General features: G+C 37.6%; 1 protein-coding gene across 2 annotated transcripts; it reads right to left on the bottom strand.

Annotated features, from left to right (window-relative positions):
* Positions 1 to 3,165: 3,165 nt before the first annotated feature.
* Positions 3,166 to 23,762, bottom strand: CIBAR1 (CBY1 interacting BAR domain containing 1). Of its 2 annotated transcripts, XM_060199046.1 has the most exons (9): positions 23,584 to 23,758; positions 22,758 to 22,992; positions 19,930 to 19,998; positions 18,974 to 19,075; positions 18,177 to 18,218; positions 16,122 to 16,226; positions 10,249 to 10,362; positions 4,980 to 5,099; positions 3,166 to 3,404 (listed from the first exon to the last, which is right to left on the bottom strand). In XM_060199046.1, exons 1-9 carry the CDS (start codon positions 23,607 to 23,609, stop codon positions 3,324 to 3,326), a joined length of 894 nt encoding a protein of 297 aa, XP_060055029.1. In that variant the 5' UTR covers positions 23,610 to 23,758; the 3' UTR covers positions 3,166 to 3,323. The 2 variants fall into 2 exon arrangements, with proteins under 2 accessions (XP_060055029.1, XP_060055036.1); XM_060199053.1 differs by lacking the exon at positions 10,249 to 10,362 and having other exon boundaries at positions 23,584 to 23,762.
* Positions 23,763 to 23,798: the final 36 nt, after the last annotated feature.

Consider the following 23,798-nt stretch of genomic DNA (forward strand, 5'->3'; position numbering starts at 1 on the left):
ATTCCCGAGGAAGCATAGAATATTGTCAGTATTTACCTCTGAATCACAAATGAGTTAAAAATAATGAAATTTAGTTTGAGTACCTTGCCCCTAAAATCAGAACAATTTCAGCTTAGATCACTGACCTTAATTGTTGACCTACTAATGTTAAGTGACATTAATGTTAGTAAGATCATACTAAAGTATTTTCAAAAGTAAATGCTTTCTTTTTTTTCCCAGAGGAAAAAATGGGGTGAGGAGTAAGGGACAGCAGTACACAACTCTTGTCATTGTTCGTGGTGCTATGGCTAGAACCCAGGGCCAGGCGCGCCCTCCCGCCCTCTCCACCCCCCACCTTGTAGGGTGCTTGATCACTGAGCTAGTTCTTTTTTTTTTTTTTAATTCTTTTAAAAATATATTTATTTATTATTGGATAGAGACGAGAAACTGAGGAGAGGGGGAGACAGGAGACACCTGTAGACCCGCTTCATCACTCGTGAAGCTCTCCCCCTGCAGGTGTGGAGCAGAGTCTTAAACCTGGGTCCTTCCGCACTGTAATGTGTGTGCTTAACCAGGTGCACCATGGCCTGGCCCCCTCTGAGGTAGTCTGTGACATATATTCTTCTTAATTTTGCTGCTGTTTCAAAATTAGCATTAAAGTATATAAAATTAGGATATTCACACATTGTTAATAAAAGACAACTTTGTAAGTTTTTAGTGTGTCTCTTGTATACTAACATTTTAATAAATACATGGCATTTCTAAACTGAAAAAATACTCTATCAAACAATAAATTTGGTGGGTTTTTAGAATTTATAAAAGTAAATTTTTCTCAGTTTTGTAATTGAGATTTCCCACTTGTGCAAATAAGAATTTATATCCAATAGTTTAGTCATTTAATAATAGGGTTTTGCAGAAATTTATAATACTTTGTCATTACTTAGACAATTACTGCTATAAATATCTGATTTGATTTTCGGTGATTTAAAGAAATCTAGAGAAGCCAACCAACGTTTCTGTATTTCTCATTACAGTGTCTTATTTTTCAGTACAGTGAATAAACTGGTAACTTTGGTTCAAAAAAAGCACATTATTATGTGTCCTTAAACCAGTAAGGCTAAAAATAAATAGAATAATAAACTAATTTTCAAGCCACAATAAACAAGATAGGAAGTGATTTATTTGGAAATAATTATTTTTTGCCTCCAGAGTTATCGCTGGGGCTTGGTGCCTGCACTACGAATCCACTGCTCCTGGAGGCCGTTTTTTGGATAGGACAGAGAAGTTGAGAGGGGAGGGGGAGACAAAGTGAGAGAAAGACACTGGCAGACCTGTTTCACCACCAGTCAAGCGACTCCCCTGCAGGTGGGGAGCTGGGGGCTCAAACTGGGGTCCTTTTGTCGGTCCTTGCACTTCGTACTATGTGTGCTTAATCTGGTGTCCTACTGCCCAGGCCCCCGCTAGTTATTTTTTAACCAGAGCACTGCTCAGCTCTGCCTTATGGTAGTGTGAAGGATTCAACCTGGGACTTTGGAGCCTCAGGCATGAGAGCCTCTTTGCATAACCATTATGCTATCTACCCTCCGCCTGACAACGTAAATTTATGCTATCTGCCCCACCCCAAAATTGTTTTAACTGAAGTATTGTTGCATTATAAATAGGTTTCAGGTGTGCTGTAGTGAAAACCATTTATGTGCTCTTTGCCCCTTATATTCTTCTGTTAACCACTTAAATTATTTATTTTTAATAGACACACAAACACATTTGAAGCCTTCAGGTGGAGACTGGGGGCTTGAACTGAGGTCTTTGCACCTGGTAATATACGATGTACCAAGTGTGACACTACTTGGCCTCTGGTAACCACTTACTGGTCTTATACTTTATAATTGTATTACTTAATGTCATCTCTTTGTCAAGTGATTTTTAATTTGTTTAGTCTTCCTTCTTGGATAATGCATAGGAGACTTAACACTTCTCAAACTAAATTTAGAGTGAAGTATCACTTAATATGAACTTGTTTCTCAAATTAGGCTGTGGTAGGATGGTGGTGCTAATTTATTGGTCAACAACAGTAAAACAGGCTTTGTATTAGTATTGGTGGTGCACTGGGTTAAGTGCATGCACCTAGGTTTAAGCCACCAGTTCCCACCTTTGGGGGTGGGGTGGGGCAGGGTGGGGAAGTTGCACTGTAAAGCAGTGCTGCAGGTATGTCTTTTTACCTCCACCTCCACTCTCAATTTGTCTGTTCTATCAGAAATTAATATAATAGAAATACTATACCAGTAATAGGGGGGAAGAGGCTGCCCAGAGTAGTAGAGATTGTAATGAGGGCAGCAGTGATAACCCTGGTAGCAATAAACAACCCCCCCAAAAAAAATTCCAGTCTTTTAGTTTATTAGCAATAAACAAAACAACCCCCCCCCCAAAAAAAAAATCAGGCTTTTAATTTATTACTGGAACCTGATTTCTGCTGTTGGGATATTATTTATGCTCATCTCAACTCTGGAAGCTTTATATATTAATAAATGAAATTTATAATATTAGTGTTTATGCCATGGAAACAAGCCTTAAGTCACAGCTGATCAGTACTCTGGTCTCTTATCTTTCTTACCAAAATAAATATTAAGGTGATTACTCTTATTAACTAGGTAGTAACTTGATCAAATTATAATGTATGGTTTTCCGTACTTTGTTGGCAGAATTCTACCAAATTACAGCTTTCTGGAGTTGTAGAATAATATTTTAGTAAGGTAGTGGTTTGATTTTAAAACCAGAATTGGGCTCTATGTGGCTTTATTTTTAAAGCTAAAATTATGCTCTATGTATGTTTGTTATTATTGATAATCTCATCTATCATTAATTAAGCACAATTAAGCTCTTAAAAAGCAAATATATTCAGTGTTGAAACTTAGATTTAAGGAAAAATGGAAAAATAAATTTAACTTTGGTTTAAAGCTTTTTATGGAATAATTTATACTTAAGGAAAATGACTGTTAGAACCCTTTTCTAGATGAAAGCATGGTGTCTTAATCTAAAAGCAAGTGGAATTACTGAAACTTTTGGGTACTGTCATATACTTACTATAGCAAAACTTCCTTTAGGTATAGTGAAATACAGGATTTTTTTTTTTTTATTAGAAAAAAATCACACAAGTAGGATATGAAATAACTATTGTGTATAAAAAACTTATTTTTTAAATCAGTATTTCCTTTATTTTTTTCTCATATGTTCAGTAGATTTCATTTGAAGTTTAATGTATCAGTTCAGTATAAAGTTCCACAATTTAGTAATCCTGGATTCCAAGCCATTTAAAATGAAAATGGAAATGTTAATTATATTTAAAATTAATTTTCCTCTTCTGTAATGTCAGAGTCTTCATCTTCGTCATCTGCTTGTTGGCCTTTTCTTAGCTGACAGGTGGATACCTGTTAAAAGCCAACACACTTATTTAAAATATTTGTATATGCTTAGTAGCTTTTTATATGCCATACATACAGCACATCTAACAAATTACAGAAAAAATGTCCATATATGGATTTTAAGTTATATTACGTGTGAATTGCTATATTTTAAATTCAAAGCTTTTCATTCTTCATTTTAATAAAAGTATGTAATTAACCATTTGACTTCAGTTGGGTACCAGTACATTAATGACAAAGGCAATTTCAACAAGGCAACTGAAAGAAATGTTAAACTTTAATAAAGGTGGGCTGTAAGTAAATTGAGAATGCATCTCAAGGCTTTAAGTTAGAGGTGTTGCCACTTGGTTGTCCTGCTTCAAATCATTCAGAGGTATTTATACCTCTAGGGGACAGCTGGCAGTTTCTAGAGACAGTGCTGATTGCCAATCAATATATATTTGTGTGTGCCACTCTCATCCTGTAAGTAGACGCCAGGAATTTTGTTTTATAACTTGATCTCAGTCCCTTCTCCTCCCCCACCCCCAACAGGTTATCTAGCCCAAAGTTAATAAATAACACCAAGGTTGAAAAACCCTAGGATAATGTAGTTTAAAGTGTAACACTTAGTTCTAAATAGCCAAGCAAGGCTATATTTTTGGAAGCTGTGCAAGGCATTTAATGTTATAATACCAGTATAACTTGGCTGAGGGGAGAGATACATAAATATCAAACAGTAAGTAAATTAAAATAGGTGTTGAGTCAAATTGACATATGTTATATTTTGATTTGACATAAAAGTTATATTTTGAAAATACAGCAATTTTAAATTATGAAGGTGAGACAAAAAGGGTATAGTTCTTGATCAGGAGCTGACAAGCTATAACTCATGTGCCTACTGATTTTATAAATTTTTACTACAAAGCCAGTTTTTGAGTTACTATCAATTTATTGTTTATGACTGCTTTTACTTGGGACAGACAAAATATTCTCAAACATCTGGTATTTCCTTCTATCCTTTACATGAAAAGATTGTTGACCCTTTCTCATTCTAGTTATCAGGTAACTTAAGACTTCTGCGAAAAAAAAAAAGACTTCTGCGTATAGAACAAATAAACTTGATTCGTTCATAAAGTTATTCCTTTGGATCTATGTGAATATTTAGTAAAAGTTTTTAAGGCATAACTTCTGATTAGTCATAGTAATAGGATTTAAATCCTAACAGTTTGATTTCAGATTTTACACTTTTCATATTATAACAAAGGACAAAAATAAACACTTTTCCCCTTTGATAGGATAGAAATGAGAGAAGTGGGGAGATGGAGAAAGACACTGGGAGCACTGCTTCACTGCTTAGGAAGCATCTCTGCAGATGGGGGCTGGGGTGTGAACCTGGGTCCTGGGTCTTTTTGCATGGTAATGTGTGCACTCAGTTGCTTTGTCCCTGTCCCCCCCCCCCAAGTACAACAGAGTAAGAAGTTACAGTTCTGCACCTAGTAAAACCTTGTTCTACTCAAGCAGTTTATATGAGTTCATAAGATAGAAGGAAAGCATTTTTAATACGAATTTCAAAAGCAGCTCAAATTGTGGTTTATAGCTCACCTGTCCTGTTCCAGATACACACTTAGTTGACAGTGGTCTCTGAAGAGGTGACTTTGAATTTGCTCTTACAATATCCAAGCGAGATGAATAATCTGATGGATACACAGAATTTCGGAACACCTGTTGCAGTGGCAAGACAGTATTATACTAAGCGGAAATAGAACTTTATTACATTCATTTCAGTTAAAACACCTATAAGCCTGTTTCTGGTGCCCCACCTAGACAAAACATTGTAAATTAAAAATAAAATAATAGTTTAAGTTGGAAAGATAGACAAGTTGGGAGGCTGCATGCCTTAAAGCAAACTAAAAAGAATGGCTGCCAGGAGCAGTACATTTGTTGTGCAGACACCCAGCACAAGCAATAATCCTGGTGGCAATAAACAAGAACATTACTTTGGGCCTCTGCAATGCCAAGTCAAATTCTTCCTTTGTTCTGTTTTTTCTAGTTGTATAGTTTTACATTTCATGTCATCAGCACAGTTTTTATCTTATCATTTTAATATGACCCTAAACTGGCTTTAAGTTCTTTTACAGTGTGTTAGCCATGTTTTATATTTATTTTATATTTACTTTGATGAATGAATCCTATTTAAATGAATTTATAATGTTAAAAGTCAAGTCATTAAAATGAACTTACTAATCCTTTTGTTGTAGGGGAAGAGAGAGACCCAAACAAGAGGATGTCTTTTTTATATTTATTTAAATCTTAAAGCAGTGCAGAACATAGGTGGGGGAGATAGCATACTGGTTATACAAACAAACTCTCATGCCTGAGATTCCAAGGTCCCAGGTTCAATCCCCCATACCACTGCAAGCCAGAGCTGAGCAGTGCTCTGGTTAAAAAAAAAAAAAAAAATGAAGAACATAAAAGGAATAAAGAAGTGAAACAACATGAGATGGGTATTTTAGGGCAATTCATAATATAACACTACTAGCTTAAAAGGTCATTAAGAGTTCCAATTACATTTTTGTGCCAGGACAGCTTAACATTGACATCCTGGAATGATAAACTATGGCTTATTAATCAACTTGAATTTGGAAGGGGTATAATTTTGTTAAAAGAACATTAACAGATGAAGTTGAATGTAGGAAAATATGAGGTGCTATATAACTTCGAATAAAAGTCTAGTGAGTTAAATATTAAAAATATCTGCAAGGCAACATACAGGAATATTAATAAATAATACATTTCTCCAAAATAGTTCAAGAAATGTTTAGGACTGAGTCTGTAGATCTAAGTACATTCTAAAGTGATTATACAGAGGAGATCTTTTGAAAGAGAGAATGGTTATGAAAAAGACTTTCGTACCTAAGACACCAGAGATCCCAGATACAATCCCCTGCAATACCAAAAAACAGCTAAGTAGTGCTCTATTAAAAATAAAGTAGGCCTGGGGAGATAATGGCTATGCAAAAAGATGTTTACACTTGAGGCACCAAAGTTAACTCCCAGGTTCAATCCCCCAGCACCACTGTCAGCCAGAGCTGAGCAGTGCTCTGGCTAAAAAAAATAAAAGGGTTTTTATAATATTTTATGTAGTACTGTGGCAAAAACTGAACTGTTATCCATATTAGCAGGTCTCATGAAACAGTCTATAGAGAGGAATTAGCAAATTATTTCTGTTTTCTGCACATTTTCTCCACTTATTTTTAAAAATATTTATTCCCTTTTGTTGCCCTTGTTTTATTGTAGTTATTGATGTCGTCGTTGGATAGGACAGAGAAATAAAGAGAGGAAGGGAAGATGGGGAAAGACACCTGCAGACCTGCTTCATCACCTGTGGAGCGACTCCCCTGCAGGTGGGGAGCCAAGGGCTCGAACCGGAATTCTTATGCCAGTCCTTGCGCTTAACCGCCCAACACCCTCTCCACTTATTTCTAATGTGTATTATATTTACGAAGTCCTTTGTGTGTATGGTGTGCACACCTAATATGTGTACATATTTTTTTGGGAAGGGACAAAAGTTAATTACACAGTATATTTTGTTGTTGTTTTTTTTGTCTTTTGAATAATCATGCTATCTCTCCAACTCCCTGAACTTGCTGGTAGAATTTTTAGTTTCTCCTCTGACAACTTGGACCACTTTCTCACTAGGAATACTAAATCCTCAGCACTTAGTATATAGTGCCTGACATATATATTGATAGATGCAAAATAGTTGTTGAATCAACATTTTATGAGGCTAGTGACGTTTGGTAAATGAAGCTAAGAATGAAGAACTTGCTCAATCTTGCTCTGACTGTAGTAAGTTGGCATTCATCACAATTTACCACAACCCTTATGAGGCCTTTGGCCTTTTAAGTCAAGCTCACTAGAATTAGTGGTAAGAGAAACCATTTAGTCTTTAGATAAAGACCACAGCACTGGGAGTCGGGCGGTAGCGCAGCGGCTTAACAAAGCGCAAGGACCGGAGTAGGATCTGGGTTGGAACCCCAGCTTCCTACCTGCAGGGCGTTGCTTCACAAGCAGTGAAGCAGGTTTGCAGGTGTCTTTCTCCCTCTCCGTCTTCCCCTCCTCTCTCTGTCCTATCCAACAACAATGACATCAATAACAATAATAACAAAAGGGGAAAAAAAAAAGCCACAGCACCATAGATTCCTTCAGTGTGGTAGGTACGGCCAGGCTTGAATTGGCCACAAGCATAGAAAGGCAGCACAATATGCAAGTGACGTATTTTGGTGGCCCAGTGGTTAAGAACATTATATATAAAGGCAGGGCTGGGTGGTGGCACAGCTGGTTGAGCACACGTTATAATGCACAAGGACCTGGATTTGAGACCCCTGGTCCCTACCTACAGGGGTAAAGCTTTGCTAGTGGTAAAACAGCATTGAAGGTCTCTCTTTTTTAAAGTTTTTATTATTTGTTGGATAGGACAGAAATTGAGAGGGAAGGGGGGAGATAGAGAGGAAAAGAGACACCTGCAGCCGTGCTTCACTTGTAAAGCTTTCCTCCTGCAAGTGGGGACTGGAGGCTCGAACCTGGGTCTGTGTGAACTTAACCAGGTGTGCCACCACCCGGCCCCTCTCTATTACCCTCTTCCCTCTCAATTTCTTGCTGTTTTCAATAAAAAAGATAATAAAATAAAAATACTTAAAATTATAAAGGCAAGGGTGTGACAAAAAAATTATTAAAGTGAAGAGAAATTGGGAGGATCAAAGAGCTTAAAAGAAACCCATATTTTTTTTGAACTCCTAGTCCCCACCTGCAGAGGGGAAGCTTTGTGAGTGTGAAGCAGTGCTGTAGGTCTCTCTCAACCTCTCTATCTTTCCCTTCTCTCTTGATTTCTGGTTCTCCAATAAATAAAGACAATTAAGAAAAAAAAGCATATTTCTGTCTGGGACATAGTGGTAGAGCACATGGCTTGCATATATAAGGCTCTAAGTTTGATCCAAGGCAAGCTCCGACTCCACACAAATAAAGCTATGGAAGAAAGAAAATCCAGGAGGCTGGGTATGGTACATCTGCTTAAGCACACGTTACAATGTGCAGAGACCCAAGTTCAAGGCCTGGGCTTCCACCTGCAGGTGGAAATCTTCACAAGCAGTGAAGTGGATGCAGGCATATCTTCCTATTTAACTTTTACAAGAGCACTGCTTAGCTCTGGCTTATGGTGGTGCTAGAGATGGACCTAGGAACACTTGGTGCCTCAGGCATGAAAGTCCTTTGCATAACCATTCTGCTGTCTCCCTTGCAACCTCCCCCAAAATGTTAAATACCAAGTACTAATAAGGATATGGAGCATCTTTTTCCTTTTGATTTCTGCTGTCTCTAGTCTCTATCAAAACAACAGCAGCAAAAAGCCCACAGGTAAAAACACCCCCCCCATACTTCTAGCAGTATAGTGTTTAGGAAATAAAACTAGCATCTGCATTCAAGACTTCTGGGTTTGGTTCTTAGCTACATTATTTGTGACCATGCACTCTCACTAGAATTTTTTTTTTCTCCATCAGTAGGGATGACAATAAGCACCTTTTGTAAGGTTGAATGAAAATAATTAAAATGTGCACAGATAAACATTTGCTATTCTTTTACAAATGAGGATTAAAGCTTAATTTCCCTTCCAAGCAGTAGGACATGAAAATTAAGCTATTTGAGCTTTGATATTTGGAAGGAGTGACAAAGAAGGAAGTTGTCACCTGTTGGTAAACAAATATGATCATATGTGCAGAAATGGTATAAAAGTGAAATCAAGGGAGTTGGGGGTAGTGCAGCAGGTTAAGCGCACATGGCGCAAAGCGCAAGGAGCAGCATAAGGATTCTGGTTCGAGCCCCCAGCTCCCCACCTGCAGAGGTGTTGCTTCACAGGCGGTGAAGCAGGTCTGCAGGTGTCTTATCTTTCCCCTTCTCTGTCTTCCCCTCCTCTCTGTCCTATCTAAAAATGACATCAGTCACAACAGTAATAACTACAACAACAAGGGGAACAAAAAGGTAAAATAAATATAAAAAAATGAAATAAAATTTTAGCATTGAAAAACCCATGTAAAAGGGGTTCCTTTCTTAAACTGTAGTCAGGTTTTATTGACTTAAGTTCCCTGGAACCAGCAGAACCACGGGAGAAGATCCAGATGATCTAACTGGTCTGACAATTTCTTCATGAATAGTTAAAAATAAAAGTGGAGATCGAGGTCCAGATATACCAAATGGCAAATAAGATGAAATACTATCATATAATACAAAGCTTTGGTTATATCTTTAAGAGGACACAGCCTTTTTCACTTAGAATATGGAGAAAGTATGTCACATTTTAACTTTTTGAACTAAGACAATTTTCACTTGCATGTATTTCTCAGGAGAAAACAAGCCTAATTTATACCTACTTTTCACAACTTAAGTCATACAAAAATGTTTAGAACCCTGGTTTTTGCTATTTACAAGCTTAAATGTTGAAGGACTCAAAAAAAAAAGAAAATCAAGAGCACTTACCTCAGACTTGTGTGAGGACTAAATGGAAAAATGTTACTGGCATTATGCATGGCATAAATACCCAAATGTTCGATATATGTTATTTTTAACGCACTTTGATGACATACTACACATATATTTATATACACACATTATCTCCTGTAATGACTTAAGGTTATATTTTATCGCCTATCAAATTAACTTGTAACTTTCTGTCAAAAGTTAAATAGTAAAGTAGTATATATTTGGAATTGCACACCAATTATATTTAAACCACTGTAATCTAAGATATTTCTTACGTACCCAAACATGTTTCCTTTTTCACATGACAATTAATAGTAACTGAGATTAGATATAGTCCTACCTCTAAATCTTCATCTTCATTAATCTTTTGTATGTTTTGGAAGGCAGCAGTATATACTTCTAAAGCTTTGCCATGAAATAACATTTCAATAGTGATAAATTCTGAAAATACAGTCTAAAAAACAAAGATTTGAATTTAAACAATCATATACTGTTTTGTGAATTTAGAAGAGTTACTTCTTCAATTTTGGCACTTTTTGAACAGGCATATGCTTTTCTACAAGGCAAGTGAAATACAATAAAAAATAGTAACAAAAACCTTCTGGAGCAAAACTTTAAAATTATAAAAGCATTTAATCACTATTCTGTCCAATCTTACATTTTTTGACACTTCTTCTAAGGTAATCCTATAGTTAACATTGTGACATTAAAGCAATTCAGTTTTAAAAATGATAATTTAGCAACTCCAGTTGATTTTTTTTTTTTTTATAAACAGGTTACTTTTTAGATAGTAATTATACTCTGTCATTTCTGAGTATAGCTACTTTTACTGTCTAACCACAAAAGAACTGCTTGGTAATAATATTCCAGCCATTGACAGCACTACTACTACCAGGCATAGAGTTTTCCAGTTTACAAATACATGACTTGTTTAGTATTGCTCACAGCTTACATTGTTGACACTTGGATCTGATTATTCAGTAGTTAAGAGTTCTCAATGCATTGTGCCATTCTTGTTAAAATAAGTCATTTCCCATTTCTATTAAAAATAAATTTCAGATAAAAGTTCTAAACATGTTGAAAACTTGAAGAGGAGAGGGAAAGATACCGCAGCCCTAAAAAGTTCTCCAGTATGGTGGAGGCCAATCTCAGACCTGGGTCATGAGCTATCTTATTGGTCCTGAAGAAAATTTTTACCAAAAAAAAAAAAAAAAAGGATAAATGAACAAGCACATTTTGGCCTAAGCAGGGCTGAAATAACTGTTAGGGCAAGGATACACATCAGAAAAATTTTCAATAAAATAGCATCCTACTCTTTTGCTAGTCACCTGGACCCTTAAAATAACATTAAATTTGAAGTGGGGAGGGGTCCAGAAGATAACTCACCTCCCCTTTTATTGCATTTTATTCCATTAGACCTATATCCCATGATTTCTCCATCCACATCATCTTTTCTTGGTCATTTAGGTTGTGTTCATATTTTGGCTATTGTAAATAGGGCAATTATGAGCACTGAGGTACAAATGTCTTAAAATTAGTGCTTTAATGTTCTTTGGATATATGCTTGAAGTGATATTGTTGCATTCTAAGGCATTTCCATTTTTATTTGAGGACTCCCCATACTGTTTCCCATAAAGGGATGTACCACTTTGCTCTCCCACCAGCAGTGTTTCTTTACAACCTCACCAATACTTGTTCTGTTAATGTATCCCAGTTTCACATGTGTGAATGGGATTGTGTCATCTGTGACGAAATGAATGGAACTGGAGTTGATTATGCTAAATGAAATAAGAACAAAAGTAGTCATATTCCATGAGAATTATGGTGGTTATTAGGGGGATGATTTTAGTGTATGACTAAAATGCCCCCCCCCCTTTTAAAAATAAATCTTTTAATTTTGTGTGACTAGTTCTGTTTTTGATGATGGAGGAGAGGACTAATCTGAAATCTTGGCAAGTATTTTGTAAAAATACTGCCGTTGGATGGAGATAATTTTGGATTCAAATCATAATTGTGCAACAAAAATCAAGTACAAAGGAACCCATTAACAGATCTTCACGAATGGATTTTCAACTACATGATCACTAAATTTAAACTAAAGAAATGCAGTGTGGATGGGAGTCAAGATTCAACAGGATCCAGCTGGCCTGGTCCTGTAAAGACAAGGCATCTGGTGGTCTGGGAAGTGGCGCAGTGGATAAAGCACTGGACTCTCAAGCATGAGGTCCTGAGTTCAATCCCCGGCAGCACATATACCAGAGTGATGTCTGGTTCTCTCTCCAATCTTTCTCATGAATAAATAAAATCTTAAAAAGGAAAAGAAAAAAGACAAGGCATCTGGAATCCCTGTTTGTGAAAGAATGGAATCAGAGTGACTTTCAAGATGGTGAAGGAATTACCGAACTATTAACACCCAAGTCCCAGACCCTCAAAGAATGGGTTAGATTATTTAAAAAAAGGGTTAGATTATTCGAGGAAGAAGAAAAGAAAAAGCCTTGCCTGCTTGCCTCAATGCATAGATAATACTGATTGAGAGGTATGCTGTCTAATCGATACTATGCTACACTCGTTAACTATGACCTCCCCCCCAGATATGCACCAGAACTCAGGTGTGGAGCAGTCCTTCCAGAGTTATCTAATAATAGCTTGCATCTCAATTTAATTCTGGAATACACTCTTCCTAAAATCCAAGTTTTTCTGTTTTCAGTTAACAAGTGAAATATGCCAGCTATGTAAAAGCAGTTTTTTTTTCTCCTCTATATAATGAAGTGTCAATTTCTCAGTTTTGTTTGTCTTAATTGCTTCCAAGGTTACCAGTGGGGCTCAGTGCCAGCACTATGAATCCATCACTCCCAGCAGCAATTTTTTTCCTTTTTATTTTATCTATGTTGTTTGTTTGATAGGAAGAAATTGAGAAGGCTAGGGGAGATAGGGAGACAGAAGACACCTGCAGACCATCTTCACTACTCGTGAAACATACCCCCAGAAGGTGGGTTACGGGGGCTGGAACCTTGGTCTTTGTGCATGATAACATTTTCTTTTTAACTAGGTGTGTCACCACCTGGTCGCCTCATAGGTTTTGACTTAGGGACTATGTGAAGATTTGAAAAACACTGTAACTGGCTTAGAGTAACTGCAACACATATGCCCATAGTTCTTTTTATTACTCAAGAAGCTAGTTAAATTGGAAACTACCCCTCACCTTAATAGCCAAAGCTTCATCTTGATATGGCAAATAAAAGGGAAGTGAGAGTTTCCCAGGAATTGCAACAGTGGAGAAAAGTGGGACATGAGGTTCTGAGTTTGATTACCAGCACTGCATGTGCCAGAGTGATACTCTGGTTCTTGTTCTCATTAGTAAATTGTGCTGCTATGAACATAGGAGTACACACCTCTTTCTGGTTGGGTGTTATGGAGTCCTTGGGGTATAAGCCCAGGAGAGGAATTACTGGATCATAGGGTAGGTGGTGGGAATTGTGTGGAGTTGTACCCCTCCTACCCTATGGATTTGTTAATTTATCCTTTCTTAAATAAAAAATTTTAAAAAAGGGAAATGAGAGATTTCCAGAATATACTAGTTAATAAATTGTATTAGGAGAATTTTCTATTTGAATATGATGCAGCTGGATATACAGAAACAAACTCCCCTGCTACATAAGAAATTTTAGTCATGCAAACACTAGAAAATAAACATGAGTGGTGGAGAAGTACTGCAGGTGTCTCCCCACTCTCAATTTCTCTGTCTCTACCAAAAAAGAAAATTTAAGCATATAGATTTAAATAATTTTGAAGATGAAAACAAGTAGAAACCAAAAAGGTGGCCAACAGGTAAGTCAAGCAAAAGAAACTAAGGTGGTAAAGACTAATTTTAGATGTTTCTTGCTTTTATCAGATACTTCAGTATTTAGTGAGTTCCTTTTACCTCTTCAAAGAGAATCCCCTGGTCAAGATTCTTTCTGCAAGTATGAAGTTAATTTTATAATGACTTTTCTGGTAATATGGGAAGCAAAGGGGATTGTGATTTTTCTTTCATGTCCTGTAAACTAAGTTCTCTAGCATCTTAAATGAACTTTTTATAAGTTCTCTGTGTAAAATCATTGCCAAATAGTTTTGCACCCTTGCTGATTATTGATGTTACTAAAATCCAAGTGGATATCTTGATTAAATCCCAATCTAAACATAGCCTCACAGTGATGAACAGTGAGCAGTCTCATTATGCCAATAGTTTCTACCCCCAGGAAAGCTTAACGAGAGCCCAAAGGTCTGCCCTTACTGGAAGCAGCAGACTGATAGTAAATATTGTTTTCTCTCTGGTTCTTCAAAAATATGAGTGGTAGCAATGACTGACTTTTCCAATAATTTGTTTCACAAACAAATACATGCTAAAATCAATATGGCAATATTTGAATACTGTCTTTATTAGAAATAAAGGGCTATCAAAACTTGGAAGCAGCCCAGGTATCCCAAAAACATGAGTGGCTGAGTAAGTTGTGGTATATATACACAATGGAATACTACTCAGCTATTAAAAATGGTAAATTCACCTTCTTTACCCCATCTTGGATGGAGCTTGAAGGAGTCATGTTAAATGAGATAAGTCAGAAACAAAAGGTTGACTATGGGATGATCTCACTCATAAACAGAAGTTGAAAAATAATCAAAGGGAAAACACTAAGCAGAACTTGGACTGGATTTGGTATATTACACCAAAGTAAAAGCCTCTAGGGTGTGGTGGGAGGGTCCAGGTCCTGGAACATGATGGCAGAGGAGGACCTAGAGGGGAAATGTTATGCATGTACAAACTATTGGTGGTCATTTCCCCTGCCCTCTTTATTTGAAGATGAGAAGGGAAAGCACCTGTGGTACTTTATCACTCATGAAGCTTCCCCTGCTGCAGTGCAGAGTGGGGGCCTGAACCTCGGTCCTTGCGTATGGTAAGAGTGCTCAATCTGGTGTGCCACTACCCAGCCCGCTGGCCCAATTTTAATTCTATCTTTTAGAGAAGGAGAGATCGAAGCAATGCTCCATTTTCCACGTAGTTCCCCAGCTGCTGCTTCTGGCCCTCTCATGTGGTGCTGGAGATTGAACTGAGGGATTCATGTGGTAATGTATGTGCTTTACCCTCTGAGCCATCTCCCAGGCCTCTAGAGCTAAATACCATTTTATGTGTTTGACTATTTTATTATTTATTCGGTAATATATAATATGTTATTAGACACCTTAATACTCTATAAATTATCAAATAATGGAAAACACATTTTTAAAATAAGTAGTCTGCTCAGATTTTAGGAGAGTCACTTTATAACTGCTTATTTTTTATATAGCATACAGATAATACCAACAATACCAACTCATAGCATAGGGGTAATACCAAAGGCTATTGTAAAGATTAAAAAAATTTTTTGTAAAGTGCCTGTAACAATGACTAGTACTTAAAAAAGAAACCATAGTATTAGTTCACTGCTAACTTAAATACTATTATTATTTAAATTAATTAAATAATATCTGTGATAAAAACTTGAGTACCTGGCCACTGGATGTCATTATAGCTCTTATATGATATTGTTCCCATTAAAAATATTGATAGCACTTGATAGACTTTAATAAATCCTTTTTAAATTTTTTTTCAGAGGGTCATGCTGTAGTGCAGCAGGTTAAGCGCACATGGCGCCAAAGTGCATGGATGGGCGTAAGGGTCTCTGTTCCAGCCCCCGGCTCTCCACCTGTGTGTGGGGAGGTGTCGCGTCACGGGTGGTGCAGCAGGTCTGCAGGTGTCTTTCCCCCTCTCTGTCTTCCCCTCCTCTTGATTTCTTTCTCTCCTATCCAACAACAACGACATCAATAACAACAACAATAAGCACAACAAAGATAAAAGGGCAACAAAAGGGAATAGCCTCCAGGAGCAGTGGCTTTGTAGTGCAGGGACCAAGCCCCAGCAATAACCCTGAAGACAAAAAAAAAAAAAAAAAAAAAAAAGTGAGACAGAAAGAGACAGACACCTGCAGCCCTCCTTTACCACTCGTGAAGCTTTTCTCCCTGCAAGTGAGGACCAGGGGCTTAAACCCCAGGCAACTGCACACTGCTTAACCAGATGCCAACTACCTGGCTCCTGTATCTTTATTTGTAATATCTTTTTTGCATGAACTATATAGGCTAAAAGATTAAGTGTGCCTAAATAAAAAGGTTAGAAAATGTGTTCTGGACCTTTATTACCTTTATGTCCTTTATTTTCTGTTTTTCAAAGTTGTCAATAGTTTCTTCCAGATGGCGAGTTGTTCGGGTAGCATCCATTGTAGCTCTTTGTAATTCAGTTTCTGCCTAGAAGAGTATTCCCCAGTCAAAAATTAAAAAAAAAAAAAAAAAATCAAGTCAGAATCCATTCAACAAAGTATTTGTGTTACTATTACAGTACTGGCTTCTTGTCATGATAGTGTGAAGTGGTCAATAATATATCAACTAAAATAAAAGCATCTATTGTAATAAAAGCATGCAGAAAAACTTTTAAATGACAAGGTTCATGATTTCAAAAGAAAACAAAATTTGGGGCTGGGGAGACAGCATAATGAATATGCAAAAGAAGTCCATGCCTGGCCTCTAAGGTCCCAGGTCCAATCCTCAGCACCACAATAAACCAGAGCTGAGTATTGTTCTGGTCTTTCTCTCTATATCTTCCTCTGTATCGGCATCTTTCTCTCTGATTAAAATAATAAAAAAAGCACTTATAAAAAATAGAAGAAAACAAAACTTCCTGTTCTACAAAATAATTTTTCCTGTACCACCCTTGGACTATGCTTTTATCTATTTCACTGTGCCGTTTACCATGCTGTTTCCCCCTCCCTTTTCATTCTTTTTTTTAACATTCTTCCCCAAAAAGAAAAGTCATATGATTTAAATATTTTCAATTTCTGTTCTCCAAAAAGCAGTGAATACTTCTAGTTCTGTGATATATTTATCAAGTAGAATACACTCTATAGATCTTTACTGTAGGATGAGGGGTTCCATTTTTATTTTCGTAAAAGCTTTCGGTATTTATATAATTTAACTTGCTTCATGATACACACACACACAAACACACACACACACACACACACACACACACAGAGAATATATAATATATAAGAACCATAAAAAGATCAACAAAGCTAAATGTTGGTTTTTTGAAAGAGTAAACAAAAATTGATAAACCCTTAGCCAGACTCACAAAACAAAAAAGGGAGAAACTCAAATAGGATATATATATATATACATATATTAGAAACTTAAAATTAGATGGCAAGGCAATGCTGTGCTTCATACACTCTTAACGACAAGTATTCAAACGATCTAGATCTATCTTGGACAATCAATTTGGTGTCCATTCGGTCCATGTGGCTACTTGCATTTAGATTAATGAAAATTACTGGGGCTGGATGGTGGCATATGGGTAGAGCATACACATATTACTATGTACAAGGTCCCAAGTTCAACCCTCCAGGCCTCACCTGCAGGAGGGTAAGACAGTGTTCTACCTCTTCCCCCCTCCCCACATATATATGTAAACACACACACACAAAGAATGCCAGGTAAAATTTCTCTTGCAGGTACTATGCCCCAGCGATAAACCTGCTGCCAATAAAAAAGTCAAAATAAGTAAAAATGAAAACAGAAGAAAACCAAACGAAAAAACAACCTTGGTTTCTCAGTTACTCTAATGACATTTCAAGGTACTGACTACACTACTTTAAAATACAGAACATTGTTAATCTAATCTTTTTGTAAAATTATCTCTTAGGATGATAGTTGCTTAAAAAATAACTGATTTTTTTTTTTTACAGTTAACAGATTTTATATTATTTATTTTGCCACCAGTTATTACTGGAGTTCAGTGCTAGCACAACCCCACTGCTCTCAGGGGGCATTTTTCTTCTTTTTATTTCTGTTTTGATAGAGGGTGAAGCAAGAAAGAGGGAGAGGGGAGGGAGAGACAGATAAGAGAGACATCTATAGCCTTGCTCCATCACTTAAAGCTTCCCTCTGAAGTTAGGGGTTGGATGCTTGAACCTGGGTCCTTGTACATGGCCCCACTCAGAGATTTAAGAGAAAAGTTCAATTTTCTGGTTAAATTCTTTATAATAAAGTTGCTTCCTATGCTATCATAATGTCACATATCATCCTTTGATAGTCACCACCAAAGTGGTGCATTTGCCACCAAAGTTTTGAGACATAATATTCTAGCATTTAGATTTTGCTTTGTCAAGAAAATATATAAATAGAAATGAAAGAGATTACTGTAAGGATCCATGTCTTGACATACCATTTACCCACCTGTGACTGAAGTTTTTCATAAAGGAAAAATATATTTGAAATAATTATTTCTCTTCCACCTCCAAAGTATAATTTTTCAATCAACTGAAATCATGTATTCTTACATAGAATTATATGTTCTGGCAGTTAATCACATAAACACACCCATCCAAAAAGATACCTGTATACCTATGTATACAGAAAATAATGTAAAATAACTAAATTGGGTGATATATTCTCTTTAAAATTAGCATATTTCTAAAGTCAGTCTCTGCACTTTTTTTTCCTTCTTTTTTTTTTTTTTTACATGCATAACATTTCCCAGATTCCCATTTAGCAATACAACCCCCACTATTTCATTCATCATTTTTCATGGACCTGTAAAAAAAGTATTCCCTTTTGTTGCTCTTGTTTACTGTTGTAGTGGTTATTGTTATTGATGTCATTGTTGGATAGGACAGAGAGAAATGGAAAGAGGAAGGTAAGACAAGGTGAGAGAAAGATACACACCTGCAGATCTCCTTCACTGCCTGTGAAGCAACTCCCCTGCAGGTAGGGAGCTGGGGGCTCCAACCGGGATACTTAAGCCGGTCCTGGTGCTTTGTGCCACCTGCGCTTAACACACTGTGCTACTGCCCGACTCCCAGTCCCTACACTTGTTAAAACCATTATATTCAAGTCCCCTATAAATTTAAAAGTATAAATGTACAACTTCTCTATATATTTCAGTTCATATGCATATCTTACAATTTTTTTTTTAAAGGTTAAAGTTCAAAGGATACAATAATATGTCGGTCCGAAGGGTTTCGCTGACGAGTTCTTTCTAATTGAGTCAACTGCTTAGCTTCTCGGTTTCTTGCTGTTAATGTTGCTTTCAGGTCATCCTGCAAAGAGGTATTTTTTGTTAATAAAATCTAATTTAAGAAACAAAATACACATATTTTACTTTAAGAGTAGGAGAATGCTGCTTGTTTGAACCAGGCATTCATGATCCACAATCAGGAGTTCATTATTAGAAGTTGGGGGGTTAATAGTGTCTGAGAGTATGCATGTATGTTTAATGTCCTCTCCAAGTAATGACAAAGATGATTTCAATGTAAAACTGTCCATATAATTCTGACTGTGGTGGTGGTTATGTTACACAAATTGGCCAAAACTCAAACGTAAAAACAGGAGAATTTTATTGAACATAAAATATAAAAAATCGGGGCTGGGAGGTGGTGCACTTTGTTGAACGCACATTACAGTGTGTAAGGAGCAGGGTTCAAGCCCCCAGCCTTCACCTGCAGGCAGAAAACTTTGCAAGCAGTGAAGCAGAATTGTAGTTTTTTTTTTTCTCCATATTTCCCCCTTCTCTCTTTATTTCCCTGTCTCTACCCAGTAAATAAATAAAATATAAGTCAATAAAATGGATTGAAAAATAGAACTTGTTATACTCATCTTTTAGTCTGCATGGTATATTACCTATCTGAAGTAAAAATATATAAACTTACATTTAATAAAATAATTTGTTCTCTGTGGACACATTTTTAAAATTCCACAACAAAATAATGCTTTCTGTTGCTATATTACACTTGGTAAATTCTTTTAAAATGTTTCATTGAGTTCTAAAAAGATGATGCTTCTTAAGTGGGTAAAAACAATGACTAAACACTATTTTTTGTTTTCCATGAAAATTATTGCAAACCTCATATTTGTTAGCATATCTAATAATAGTAGGAAACATGAATTTACTTACTCGTTTCATTTTTACAATGGTTCCATAAGCTTTCAAAGGTTCAACTACTTTGGCTTCAAGTCTTTCAACCTATTGAAAATTATTATAAAATATAACTGAAAAGAAACATAGACATATCAAAATTTAAATGGTAAAATGTATTTTAACCTGAACATAACTAGTATATAAATTAACACTACAAAACTTATCCCAATTTAAGTTATCTTTATAGGTAATCAGGAAAGTCTTTAAGACTCAGAACTAAGTTTGAACACAACATGTTAAATTGTACAGTAATGATGCAGGCAAAAAAAAAAGTACCTGTAGGTATGTAATATGACAAGAAAATGTCGTAGGTTCCTAAAGAATTTATCCACATAAATAATAAATAGCCACACTATCTTCTGGTGGCTATTTATTTACTTAGTATTTGTGTAGCTGTCACCACCAGAAATAGCAAAGTATGCCTCCACCTTTCATGGAGCTCTACTGAGGTCTGTCTATGGTGCTCCTACATGTTACTAGAGCTTTTAACCCAGTGTCTCATGTATGGGAGACATGAGCTACTTCCAGTGTCTAGCATATCATTTTTTCAGTTTTCTCCCTTAAAGTGATAGTTCTTGGCTAAATTTTAAGACATTTCAGCACAGTTACTATTCTCAGTGTGTGGCATAGTTATGGATAAAATACATCCATATCTTATAACAGCCCATCTTTCCAGCTAAGAAAATCGAAAGATGGAGGTCGGGTGATGGTGCACCAGATTAAGCACACACAGTATGAAGCACAAGGACCCGCATAAGAATTCTGGTTCAAACCCCTGGCTCCCCATAGGCAGGGTGAAGTGCTTCACAAGTGGTGAAGCAGGTCTGCAGGTGTCTATCTTTCTCTCCTCCCATCTCTAGTTTCCCCTCTCCTCTCAATTTCTCTCTGTCCTATCAAAAAAAAAGAGAGTTAAGATACAGCAGATTCAGACTATTTAAAGCAACACAATCCTTAAAAGTAAAGCTTAAAGGACCACTGTTACTAGTTACTTTTAAGAAAAAAAGTTATTTCTAAAGTATCAAAGCTTACTTAACAAGATAATGACTTCAGTGTTGTTGAGCTACTAAACTGTATGGCAGATGTTGGTATCATTTATAGTTAATTTTTTTCCCATAAACATTACAAGTTTTACCACATACTGAGTAATTATTTCACTAGTAGTGAAAGGCACAAAAGAAACATTGTTTTAAAGGTAAGAATGTAAATGTAGCATAAGAAAAATCACTTGTAGACATTTTTTTTTCTAGGATATGTAGTACAAGACATGACACGTATTAAGCTGTTTAAAAATGAAAGCTTATTGTCTGTCAAGAAAAAGGCTTTCTTGATGAGACATATATAATCAATGAGTACATTTTAATTCATATTAGTTTTTCTTTAGTTAAGTGAAATGTATTTGAAGTTTTCATTTATAATGATTTTAGGGAAAGAAATTCCTCTTGTACAATTAAATATTAGGAAGCTTAAAATCAACATCGTGAATACTCAGTGTATACCATTTCTAATTAATCTGTACACTGATTAATCAGTAAAACTATTAAAATTTTTTTTATGTTCTCCTTTTTGTTGCCTACCTTTTGTTCATTAGCACCTCCATCATATGGCAAGCAAGGAAAATAAAAAGGAGAACACATGTACATCAGTTCACTTTGCTATCTGATAAATAGCATAAAGGAGGCACTGAAATGATTGGCTAGGATGGGACTTGAGGATTATCTGTAAGTGTCAATTATTTTTCAAAGTTCCCAGTCATATATAACTGAGAGGTGCTTGTTGACTACAAAAGGAATATCATATAACAAGAATTAAAACATTCCCCTCTCCCCAGTGAAATTAGTACCCAACTTTCTATATGAAAAGCAACTATAGGTTAGAAGGTCATTGTCTTTTTAAATATTTAACTGAAATTTCTGTTTTAGGCTTTAAAAAAAAAAAAGACCAAAAGCACCTATGAGCAATGTACCAAAAAGAGCAATGCAGGTCTAAGCTATTTTTCAAGTTAGGCTGTATTCTTAAAGCAAATCTGAGAATATAAGTGGAAGCAGTCATCAGGTATTAAAGAAAAAAGAATCACCCAAAAACAACCCCATGAAATCTCACTACCAGATTGCATCCATGACATAAATCAGAGCATTTGTTTCTCTTTGGTAAGTGAAACTCATCAACTTTCCAGAGTACTTGTCCATTTATTACTAATTCACTCACATCATTGTTCCCAATATCTTCCACTAGCAGACATACTTTAAAACATGCTTACCCAGGGGCCAGGTGGTGGCACACTGGGCTGAGCGCACGTGTTACAATGCGCAAGGACCAGGGTTTAAGTCCCTGCCGGCACCTGCAAGGGGAGATCTTCAGGAGTGGTGAAGCAGGGCTGAAGGTGTCTCTCTCCTCCTTCCTCTATTTCTGGCTGCCTCTATCCAATAAATAAAGATAACTAAAACAAACAACAACAACAAAAAAAACGTGCTTACCAGAACACAAGACAAATCAAGTTTCCTTTTCTTCCCCAACGGGTAGGGTACTATGCTCACTACCATTGTAAATAGCCCACAAAAGTTGCCAAATGAGGGGAGGATGGAAATTCAAGACACCTTGAGGTTTAATTTGAACCGAACAGTTTCAGTAATATCACAGAAAGCCCCCCCTTCAACAGACTCACACCGTGTTAACAGACACGAAAATGTACATTTCTCGTCAAGTGTGAGTTGGTCACTAGAGTTTAAGGTAGGTTATAAATCCTCGGGATTCCTTCATCCACTAGTTCGGGGTTCAAAAAATGATGCTGTGACCTCAGGCCATACCTCTGCTTGTCGATAATCCTGAAGTTTGGCAAACTCGTCTGCAAAGTTTTTCAGGCCCTGCTTTAAATTTGGGGTTTCTGTCGAGGCGTAGGCGTTGATTTCATTCACTAGGAGGTCTGCTTTGTCTCGGAGTCTGGCAGTTTTCCGCACATAAGCAGCGAAGATTTGGCACAGCTCTCCGAAATGCTTTTCCACATTTGTGACAGCATCTTGCAGTTGTCTAGTTTGAGCGTCCCTAGAGGAAAAAAGACACACAAACACGCAGACACACACACACACATACACACAAATTGTTCTCATAATTCTCATTAGAAGATGAAATGGCTTCAAGTTCATTCGACATGCAAACATTCTCGGGTCATTATGCAGCTTCCAAGGCGAAAACCATCAGCGGCTCCACCGTCTCCCGGGGGAGTCCCTTCCTTTATGTCGCCTTTCAGGGGCTGGCCTCACAGTCCCCGCCGTGCAGGAGGAGCACGGAGAGGCCCGGGCTGCGGCCGGGCTCGTCTGCCGGGTGGCGGCTGCAGGGCTCCTCCGCGCAGCGCGGCCTGGGCTCCAGTCCGCCTTCCTGGGTTGCAGGGCCCAGGGCGATGCGGGGTTCGGAACCCGGGAGCACGGGGGTGAATGGCAGGCGGCCCGCTCCCGGGCTCTCCCGGGCCCTACGCAGCCTGGGGAGGAAGGCCGCCTCCGAGCGCAGTGGGGACAGTCCACACCCCGGATCCCAGATCGGAATCCTGCTCTGAGGCCCCATGGAGACGCCCCTCATATCCCCCACCCTGGCCCACTCGTACGGGCGTCCTGGGCAGCGGGACCCCGGGGCTGTTACCGGTTTTCCAGACTGCGCCTCAGCATCTTGCCTCGCGCTGGGCGCTGGGACCCCTGGGCTGGAGCCCAACGACTGGGGCTTGGAGGCTCCGGGGCTCCGAGGCGCGCGCGGAGGCGCGAGCCGCCGCCTGGAGCCGGAGAGCCCGCCCCGCGCTCAGCCCGGCCCGGGAGTTTCCACGGCTACGCGGCGCGCGCCCCCGTGCGGTCGGCTCTGGA

This window comes from Erinaceus europaeus, chromosome 1 (assembly GCF_950295315.1).
Source record: "Erinaceus europaeus chromosome 1, mEriEur2.1, whole genome shotgun sequence".
Taxonomy (NCBI): domain Eukaryota; kingdom Metazoa; phylum Chordata; class Mammalia; order Eulipotyphla; family Erinaceidae; genus Erinaceus; species Erinaceus europaeus.

What these genes read in the sequence shown, in the direction of transcription:
- CIBAR1 (XM_060199046.1), bottom strand. Translation starts at nt 23,609, where the DNA reads ATGCTGAGGCGCAGTCTGGAAAACCG. An exon ending in AGGCGCAGTCTGGAAAACCG is followed by an intron (nt 22,993 to 23,583) that starts GTAACAGCCCCG and finishes TTTTTCCTCTAG; the next exon opens with GGACGCTCAAACTAGACAAC. An exon ending in TCAAGACATGGATCCTTACA is followed by an intron (nt 16,227 to 18,176) that starts GTAATCTCTTTC and finishes ATACTCTTCTAG; the next exon opens with GCAGAAACTGAATTACAAAG.